The sequence below is a fragment of the Rhamphochromis longiceps genome, linkage group LG3, assembly GCF_057381845.1.
Source record: "Rhamphochromis longiceps isolate RC_006_pf linkage group LG3, R_longiceps_female_GT1.1, whole genome shotgun sequence".
NCBI classification, from domain to species: domain Eukaryota; kingdom Metazoa; phylum Chordata; class Actinopteri; order Cichliformes; family Cichlidae; genus Rhamphochromis; species Rhamphochromis longiceps.
Window position 1 is genome coordinate 31,748,349 of NC_140559.1, and position 10,862 is coordinate 31,759,210.

A 10,862-nucleotide genomic window follows, 5' to 3' on the forward strand; every position below is an offset into this window, starting at 1 on the left:
TTTTTTTTTTCATCTTACCCTCACTGTGCGTTATTCTTACAGCACAGTAATTTTCCTGCTCTGTGTAGAAACAGCAGAGGTAACACCAAACTGCTAGGTAAATTAATCCAGATTTCAAACATCAACATCATGCAATTATTATTTTCTTCTACAACATACAGTAAAGCCCAAGTCAGACTAAAAGTAAATCTCAACATCAGAACTCCTAGTATAGCTACTATGGTGTAGAATGCTTTCTGCTTTGACTGATCAACCCTCTCTCTGTTCCCGCCCTGTGCTCCTGGGCCTGGACGAAACAAAACACAGAGAACCGAAATGCTACAGAAGGAGACGATGCATAATGATATTAATGAAATGGCAAGATCCAATATGATGGGAAAATGTTGTATCATGACTAAACCGATCCCTACAAAGCAAAACAACCAGGCACATCCAATGCTGGTATTTCTGATTTGGATCCCTCTTTCATTTTTCAAGCTGAGGTAGATGATGGGATGAACTACAGCCAAATAACGCTCCATACAGGTAAGGGTATGAAAGAAAATCTGTCCAAACCAGTTGAAATAAATTAAGAAATACCCCAATACTATCATGCGTGAATCCTTTGTGTAGATACCATAACAGATGAGGATACAGCCAGAGACACCAATCAGCTCAATCATGACCATGTGATAGGTGAAGCTATCGGAGTGACTTATCCTTGCTGCAGAACATGTAGAGCGCTTTTGTTGCCATTTTTGAAGACCATGGTAGAGGATGAAGATGGAGAGTGGGAGGAGGAGAATGACATTATTAATAGCTGCAGATGTATAGATGAAGGAATCTTGTCTGGAGAAAAGACAATGCACGAATGGTGGTATGTAAGAGCTGACTGAGGTAGTCTGCAAGTCCAGAAGGGATTCATTGGAAGGGCAAGATGAGTTTATTGACATATCTAAAAGAGGAAAAAAAGAACAGATTCTGTCAAATATCACTACTTCTGATTTTCATTTTTTTTAACTGTTTAAGAGAGGCCAAAGACTCACAGATTGCAACTCAAAATTTAAAGTCCGGATGACTATCGGAGCTCCATTTTTAAGTCCCATTCAAAAATAATATCTATTTATATAATATAACTGGAGCATGCTTTTCTGTTTCTGACTGCAGAGAAACTCATAAGCAAGCAGCAACTTTATGTAGATGAAATAAAGGTGTTGAGGGAGGAAATAACAAGAAATTTTAACTTGGAACACACTGTGCATTGCTAATGGCTAATGATTTCACCTGTTGTTATTACAAATCACTGGATTTTACTGACATGCCATGATCAGTAGTTACTGCATTCCTTTGTGTTCACCCCTTTAAAGATCCTCCACAAAATCATAGAAAGCATGTTGGAACTGGATTGCATAGTAATTATAAGTAAACTGATTCAGATGTAAATTCTGTGGAGTTTCCCTTACCTGTTTCCATGGCAGTTTCTGTAAGTGTCCAACCATCATTATGTGTCCATTTTAGTGTTTCACAATGCAGTTAATTACACATGCCTGACTATTAAAAAAAAACACCAACCTAATCAGTCTCCAGGCCTTCTTCATCTGTATCTGTGTGTACTTGCCTCAGATAGGATGTACTGGCTGTATATTGCAGCACCACTCCATGTCTTTTTATGTATGTACGTTCAATTCAAATGAGATTTATTTGCATAAAAGCAATAACGTAATGTAAAATGAGTGGCCTCTTAAAAACAGATCAATAGATAAGTGAGGATTTATATAAACTGTCTTTTATATAAGTACAGATCTCTTCTGTAAAGTAATGTCTGTCATGTTTTACAGTTAACTGACCCAAAAGAGCAAACCAACTCAGCTGTGCAATAAAGTGTAAAAAGGTTTATTTGCAGACCAAAATAGAAACACTTCAAGAATACACACTATTAGTAATAATGGTGTGTATACAAGTGATACAGAACGTTTTATGTATCAGTTTATTACGGTCAGAAAATCCCTGCATGTATTACTTTATTTCAAATGCTTCTTAAATTTATCATTCATGTACACATTTACCCATCATGTCAAATTAATGTCTGTCAAAATGTTAAACAAACAAATTGCACAATAGTTATTTTAGAATTTTGAAAACCTGTTGAAATAAAGTCAGACTGCTTAACACCACCAAAGCTAAAAATTCACTCCATTTCATCCATAAATGAAGTCCTTGGAATTAAAAGAATATGTAATTAATGGAATTAAAAATGTGTAAGTGCATGCAGGTTTAGGACAATCTTTGGACTACACTTGATTTTTAAAGGTTATGAGGACGGTCTCGTAAATGTGAAATAGCCTTAATGACCTCAGTGCACATGTTATTATTAGGAAACTGCTTAACATAATGTGTTAAAATACCTCCCTACAAAGCTGCTCAAGAATCAAGAGTGTTATTTGTATGAAACAACTACTATCAGAGTGAAAAACTAAAACCAAACTTTTTTGTCTTCATGATGTGTACAGGTTGATTAAAGTTAGCACGAAGAGGGGGAATAAAATCCTTCACATTAACATTGCTCTTGTTTCTTTAACTACAGGACTCATAAATGAACTATTTTTTATAAACTTTAATATGTTACAATTTTGTTATTAGACTGAAAGAGCTCTTATTATTGGATATCATTCTTGAAACACACAAATTTGCCCGATTTGTATAGAAACAACACAGGTAACACCAGAGTGCAGGGCAGATTAAACCAGACACCACTTATTGTTGCTGTACAATGAGCACCATCATTTGACAAAAAGAGTGAAACCGAGTAAATACCCCAAGAAAACCTCAACAGTAGAATTCCAAGTATGGACACCATGGTGTAGAATGCCCTCAGCTTTGATTGGTCAACCCTCTCTCTATGTACACCCTGTTCCCCTGGGCCGGGACGGATCAAAATACACAGAACAGAAAAGCTGAAGTAGCTGATGATGGTTACAGATAAAAACCCAATAAAAAAATTCAAAATAATGACCATTTCTTGAACCATCATTAAAACAGTGAATACAAGAGACAGCATCCAGACGCAGCCAATGCTGATATTTCTGATCATGATCCCTCTTTCATTTCTCAGGCTGAGGTAGGTGATGGGATGAACAACAGCCAAGTAGCGTTCCGCACAGGTAAGGTATTGAAAGAAAACTTCACCATAGACTGTGAAAGTATAAAGATAAAATCCTGCCTCCACTGTGTTGAAATGAACACTGTTGATACCGAAACAGCAGAGGATACACCCTAAAACACCAATAAGTGTCAGGATGGTCATGTGGTAGGTAAAGATGTCAGAGTGACACGTTGCTGAGGGGGAATTGGTACGCTTTTGTTGGATCCCATGATAGATAATAGGGATAGAGAGAGGGACGATGAGGAAGATGTTGGTAATGCTGAATGCAGTAAAGATGATGGAGCTTGGACTGGAGACAAAGCACTTCAAGGTCAAAGGTAAGTTGGAATTGATGGAGGAAAGGTTTGGATGAAGAAAGTAGTCATTCAATGAGTCTGGTGACATATCTGTAAGAGAATAAAAAGATATGACAATCAAATTTGATCAAACTCAGTAAATCTATCACTGATGGATCCATTTGTGTTGATCTAAAAAATGTGAAACCTCTCCTCTTTAAATATGTTAGGCAGTAACATGGGCAGATCTCGCACCACATTAATGTAATATAAAATACAATAATACACATTATTGTAAAATGTATTTATTGTGTGTGTGTGTAAGTCTGGAGATCCTTCCACCTGGGAAAACATTCCTGCTTTAATTTTTAGTAAAGAAATTATATAAAATTTTGTCAAATTGAGATATCATTTGGAGATATTTTGTGTCATTCACAGTTTTCACATTTAAATGTGTTTGTCTTGATTGTCCATGTCATGAGGAGTTAATTCATTGATAGAAATTCATCAACCCCAAAACTTAATCAAATGTAATATGTTCAAAAAAAATTCTGTTTATGTTGTCAGCATTCCCAACATGTCACATGGGTTAATTTTTAGGAAAGATGTTTATTTCAACTGTGTTTTTCAGGGGTGACAACATAATTTTTCTACTGGTAGAAAAATATGTTTTGACTTATAACTCAAAACATATTAACCTAATCATTTACAAATTATTTGATTTTGTATACCATAATATTGAGCCTGATTTTTCCCCATCACTACCCCTATCACTGTACGTCTTCATTGACTGTAATCAGCACATATGCAGAAACAATGCATCTGACTTAGATTGTACAAATTATCATGTCAAGCCAGTTAATTTAAAGTTTTACACAAAAACAGTGAAAACAGCACTCTCATTCAAAAACTTGGTAGAATAACAATGAATTCTATTATTTGAATATGTGTGTAGATAAATTGTTCATTATATATATTTGCAAAAACAACTTAATGTATCATCATTATCATTAATGTTGTTGTTTTGCCTCCAAAGTGGTTACAGTTAGATAAATATATCTTTGTAACTAAATGAAACAAGTAGTAGAATTAGTTAGTATTGGTTTTCCAAAATTATTGAATATTAGTCAGATAAAACATATATATAGTTATTGGAAACAAACAAATACCAACCTAATCAGTGAGTTTTTATAATAGTTCTCCCTGTGCAGATTCCCTGTAGAATATTTGTGCCAAATAAGTATTACCTGCTGTGTATAAGCACCCCACCTCTCTTCTCCCTTAAATCAAAGTTCAATTCAAATATATTTCTTATTTGCATTAGAAAAATATTTGAAAATGACAAAGACAAATGAATAACAAATGAATAAACACTTAACAAAGGAGCTACTACAGTACACATTACACATTACAGATACATACCCTGTGAATATATATATATATATATATCCTCCTAAGACCCAAACTCTTCCACGACATACATTTTTAATTTCACTTTGATATTTGGGCACATTGGGGCCCGATAAAAAGGAAAAACAAAGAATTACCAGATTTTTTTTTTTACATTACATTTGTTTTTAAGAAAAATGAGAGCCACATATGAGGATATTCGTTTAAATTTTGATAGAACAGTAGCAGTATAATGTCCTCGTAAGTGGATATCAGGCCCTTGTAGAGCAAAATTGAGTATTTTGGTCTAAATAACCCAAAATGTGATGTCCACACATGTGGACGCCAGATCCTAGGAGGTTAAATATATATATATTTTTTTTAATTCCCGTGGGCAAGAGAGGATCCTCAAGCTCGGGGACCAGGCCTCTACAGAAAACCAAAAAAAAACCAAGGAAAAAAAAGACGAACGTCTATTGTTTCTTCTCGGGTTGGACAGTGCAGCATTTGTTTAAATGAATCAACACCCCCGAGTCATTCTAACTACCGGAAATCTCGAAGCACAGGCCGAGGGGGCGGTGTGGCAGCAATTTTTCACACCAGCCTATTAATGAATGAAAGACCAAGACAGACTTTTAATTCATTTGAAAGCCTGATGCTTAACATTGTCCACCCCAGCTGTAAAACTCAGAAACCAGTCTTACTTGTTATCATCTATCGTCCACCTGGGCCTTACACAGAGTTTCTGTCTGATTTCTCAGACTTTATATCTAAATTAGTTCTGAGCTCAGATAAAATAATTATTGTGGGTGATTTTAACATCCATGTAGATGCTAAAAATGACAGCCTCAACATGGCATTTAATCTGTTATTAGACTCAATTGGTTTCTCTCAAAATGTAAAGGAACCCACCCACCACTTTAATCACACATGCTGTAGGTATTACAGGTACTGCACTGCAGTGGTTTGTATCATATCTATCTAATAGACTCCAATTTGTGCATGTAAATGGAGAGTCCTCTTCACACACTGAGGTTAATTATGGAGTTCCACAGGGTTCAGTGCTAGGACCAATTCTGATTACATTATACATGCTTCCCTTAGGCAGCATCATTAGAAGACATAGCATACATTTTCACTGCCATGCAGATGACACCCAGCTCTATCTGTCCATGAAGCCAGATAACACAGGCCAATTTGTTAAACTGCAGGAATGTCTCAAAGACATAAAGACCTGGATGGCCGCTAACTTTCTGCTTCTTAATTCAGATGAAACTGAGATTATTGTACTCGGCCCTGAAAAGCTTAGAAATATGATATCTAACCAGATTCTTACTCTGGATATGTGAGGAACCTTGGAGTCATTTTTGACCAGGATATATCCTTCAACGCACATATTGAACAAATATGTAAGACTGCGTTCTTCCATTTGCGCAACATCTCTAAAATTAGAAATATCCTGTCTCAGAGTGACGCTGAAAAACTAGTTCATGCATTTATTACTTCCAGGCTGGACTACTGTAATTCATTATTATCAGGATGTCCAAAAAGCTCACTGAAAAGCCTTCAGCTAATCCAAAATGCTGCAGCAAGAGTACTGACTGGGACTAGAAAGAGAGAGCATATTTCTCCTGTTTTGGCTTCCCTTCATTGGCTTCCTGTTAAATCCAGAATTGAATTCAAAATCCTGCTCCTCACATACAAGGTCTTAAATAATCAGGCCCCATCTTATCTTAATGACCTTGTAGTACCATATCACCCTATTAGAGCACTTCGCTCTCGCTCTACAGGCCTACTTGTTGTTCCTAGAGTATTTAAAAGTAGAATGGGAGGGAGAGCCTTCAGTTTTCAGGCCCCTCTTCTGTGGAACCAGCTTCCAGTTTGGATTCGGGAGACAGACACTATCTCTACTTTTAAGATTAGGCTTAAAACTTTCCTTTTTGCTAAAGCGTAGTTAGGACTGGACCAGGTGACCCTGAAGCCTCCCTTAGTTATGCTGCAATAGACGTAGGCTGCCATGACTCCCATGATGTATTGAGTTTTTCCTTTCCAGTCACCTTTCTCACTCACTATGTGTTAATAGACCTCTCTGCATTGAATCATATCTGTTATTAACCTCTGTCTCTCAGGCTGTGTACTGAGTCCCCTACTGTACACTTTGTACACACATGACTGTGTTAGTTCCCACCCAGATAACGCAGTCAAGTTTTTTTTAGTTTTTTTTTTGTTTGTTTTTTTTTCCCACCAAAGTTTAATTATACTCAAGCAGGCACCCATTGGGAGAGACGTGTCACACCACCTCAGGGGGTGTCGAATCTCGCAGGTTAAACATAGAGCGAGGAGCGTGGGCCGCAAATCCACCTGCTATTCTCCATTAAAGTCTGCTGAACGCATCAGAGAGAGAGAGAGATGGACAGACACAGACAAGCAAGTGCGTGTACTGCATACAGAAACATTTACATAGACATATGAAGGCAAGGATTTGTATGGAAACATGTGGGAGGCTGCTTTCATTTCGCTCTAGGATTTTGAGTTTAACATACAGCGAGCATACAGTCATCAAGTTTGCAGATGATACCACCGTGGTAGGGCTCATCTCTGGGGGAGATGAGACGGTGTACAGAGCTGAAGTTCAGAGGCTGTCAGATTGTTGTGTAGATAACAACCTCAATACCACCAAGACAAAAGAACTGGTAGTTGATTTCAGAAGGAGGAAGTCTGAGCTGCAGCCTGTCAGCATCAACGGGGAGTGCGTGGAAAGGGTCTCCAGTTTCAAGTTTCTGGGTGTGCACATAGACACAGACCTCCAATGGAGCTCTAACACCTCTGTGGTTTTAAAGAAGGCCCAGCAGCGTCTCCACTTTCTGAGAATCCTCAGAAAAATGGACCTGAAGAAGGAGCTGCTGACCGTCTTCTACCGCTGCTCCATTGAAAGTGTGCTGACATATTGCATCGGTGTGTGGTTCTCCAGCTGCACCACAGCACAGAAAAAGGCACTCCAGAGGGTCATCAATATGGCCCAAAAAATCATTGGACATCCTCTTCCCTCCCTGAAGGACCTGTACAGCACTCGCTGTCTCAAGAGGGCACGCAGCATCCTACAGAACGGTACACACCCAGGACACCGGGTGTTTAAGCTGCTGCCATCTGGCAGGAGGTTCAGGCTGCTGAGGTCCCGAACAAACAGACTCAAGGACAGCTTTTACAACAGGGCAATAGCCCTGATCAATGCAAATAGCTGACCTGACTGGCTACCTCCCTGGACTTTTTTGGGGGGTTAACAACGGTAAAAACAGTAATAATAATAATATTTATATTTATAACAAGGTGCAATAATAATTAATGTGCAATAATAACAGTGTGCAATACAAATACACTTATTCTTCTTTTTTATCACTAAGTTATTATACTGTGTTGTGTTGTTTGTGTTGCGTTGTGATGTGTCGTATCGTGTTGTGTTGTGTTACATGTAGAGATGGCACGATACCACTTTTTTATGTCCGATACTGATACCGATATCATAAATTTGGATATCTGCCGATACCGATATGAATCCGATATAGTGTTTTTTAATCAACAAAACTGTTTTTTTTTAAATATCTTGCTGAATTTTGTATAAGTTCATACTCAAGTTTAAAACAACAACTACACTAAAGCTATTCTGTTATACCTGTATGCAAAAAAAAAAATTTCATAGTTCAGCAATACTGATCAATCTAATAAACTTAAACCTACACCATCCTCCCTATTCTGGTATTTTAAAGAGTACTTAGCATAAATATTAAGCAACCTAACTAATAGGGTTCCAACTCCTAGCAACAAAAATAAATAAATAAAAAATAGGGAACCACCCCTCACGCTCCACCTCATGATGCTTAATCGACGTAATCAACCTTAATTTGATGCAGTGTGAAAAAAAATGCACAGAAATCAATTATTTTTCAAGAAATATTAAATAGATTCAACATCTTTCTTCAACAAAATTGCAGACTGCACAGATGGTACCTTCCCAAAGGAAAAAGTACTATAGCTTACTAGGGTATATATATTATACTTAATAGTTACTATATACAGTAATGGACTTCTATTCCTTTTACATCAAATTAAAACTTTGGGTGTAAGATTCGGATAATTATTTATTAAAAGCTTGACATTTTAAATGAGAATAAAGAAAAGTATGTCTTTGTGCCCCTTTTCCCTGTTAATGCCCTATCGGCCCCCCTGGCTAAACTTTGCTAGATCCGCCCCTGCACAGTTACCAGCCGTCAGCTGTAGAAAAAGATCCTGGTGTAGAAAGTAATATTAAATACATTCTAACAACAGCTTATCAAGCTTAAACGTGCTGCTGTTGTTCAGCCGCTGGTTTCCTCTTTCTGGTGCAAAGTGGGCCAAAAGCAAACTAGAGAGACGGACTCGCGACAGAAAAGCCGATCAGCTGATCATTAAGCAGTTTCATGATTGAAGTAGCAGCAAGAAGAGGCAGTCGCTCCATATATCGCTTATTAAGCTTAACGCAGGAATGCTTTACAAACATTCAGAGATGGACTTACACACTTGCTTTACTTCTCTCGGGGATAACTTTGTCGGAGATGAAATGCCGAGTTGCTAGTGAAGCTCCACATGCTATCCAGACCACCGACAGGTCCCGCATGCCACAGCCGCTCTATCACGTGATGCATACTGCTCCGACGTGCTAACGTTCTGAGGTGAGTTACGGCATGTTGCAAGTTTTGTGAGGTGCTTTCGTGATATTTAATGGATCGGATTACATTTTTTATTTTTCTCCGATATCCGATCCAGTAATTTAGGTCAGTATCGGACCGATACCGATACGTAATATCGGATCGGTCCATCTCTAGTTACATGTAGTGCCGACGTAGGACAATTTTCCAATTTCATTGTACTATGTATGACTGTGCAATGACAATAAAGACTTATCTTATCTTATTTTATCTTATTGTAGTTTTTTCAACAATATATCAATTCAGCAGTCTTATTTGGGGTGAGCAGGTGAAAGAAATGATTTGAGTAGAAAAGTTTTGTGTGCATTCAAATCAAACAAATGTGAATGTTACATGAATATAACCATAGTTCAGAGAATTGCTGCATAAGGTCTACGATCTAAGGTTTTATCATGACTGTCATGTTTTTCAGGCCCGATAAATATTACAGATTAGCTTCACAGAAGTACAGTTCAAAATACTGAAGTGGACCCATAGAGCTGGTGGCTCTCAAGTCTTATTGTGTGAATCTGGCAAATTGCATTCACAATGACTAATGCGTATCTTGCAGGGATTGATAATGAGCTCTGCAGCTCATCCTATTTTTTGCAATGTATATCCTGCTTAATGAACATATACATATGCATCTGTTAAAGAGCTATTTTTAAGACCTAAAAGATGTGTAAATAAATATTTTTTTTTAACCTTCTGCTACATCTCACATTGTAAGATATAGGGTTGCCAACTCCCTGAAAAATAAATAAGGGACACCTCGTGGCCAGGGCCGGGCGACCCGATTGTCTTCACCCTTCACCCAGTGTGGTGAATTTTTTAGCTCTTTTTTTTGTGTGTGAAATAATTTTTTTAACCATTTGACTTTGTTAAGATATTCATTGTGTGTACTCATGTTGTACAGTGTTTAACTGCATTATGGTTACTGTGGTTTAACAGAGACAGTATTTTAGTTGCCACCACAAGGAGGCACTGTTTCATTGTAAGAGCACGGATGCTGCGTCATCACGCCCCTAAGAAAAAAAAAAGTATACCACAACGAAAATGGCACCCATGAGAAAAGTTTTGCCGCATGTTGATGAGGAATAAAGTTCCCAAAATATTAAGGACATTTTTGCCTCCGTCGTCATTTTCCTTCGAGTTGATCGCTGTCGATGCTGCAATACTCAACAGGTTATGGGCCCAGGGCCGACTCGAAGAAGAGTTTTTTTTCTCATGAAGATCCGGAGCCACAACGGATAGCGGGCTAATGGCTAAATAGCAACATGGATCAACGAGGAGCAAGCAGGCTGCCTCGACTCATGTTTGACGGAGATGAGACCA

General features: G+C 37.8%; 2 protein-coding genes and 1 long non-coding RNA gene across 3 annotated transcripts in view; all 3 read right to left on the bottom strand.

Moving 5' to 3' along the window:
- Positions 1 to 10,330, bottom strand: part of LOC146674142 (uncharacterized) — a 213,222-nt gene extending 202,892 nt beyond the window's left edge. Inside the window, exon 1 of the long non-coding RNA XR_014909126.1 lies at positions 10,274 to 10,330. This is a non-coding gene — a long non-coding RNA (uncharacterized LOC146674142). The remainder of the gene's footprint in view (positions 1 to 10,273) is intronic.
- On the bottom strand, positions 21 to 1,452 carry LOC146674155 (uncharacterized). The gene is made up of 2 exons (XM_085384955.1): positions 1,443 to 1,452; positions 21 to 934 (listed from the first exon to the last, which is right to left on the bottom strand). Exons 1-2 carry the CDS (start codon positions 1,450 to 1,452, stop codon positions 21 to 23), a joined length of 924 nt encoding a protein of 307 aa, XP_085241081.1.
- Positions 2,636 to 3,526, bottom strand: LOC146674156 (uncharacterized). The gene has a single exon (XM_085384967.1). It carries the CDS (start codon positions 3,524 to 3,526, stop codon positions 2,636 to 2,638), a length of 891 nt encoding a protein of 296 aa, XP_085241093.1.
- Positions 10,331 to 10,862: the final 532 nt, after the last annotated feature.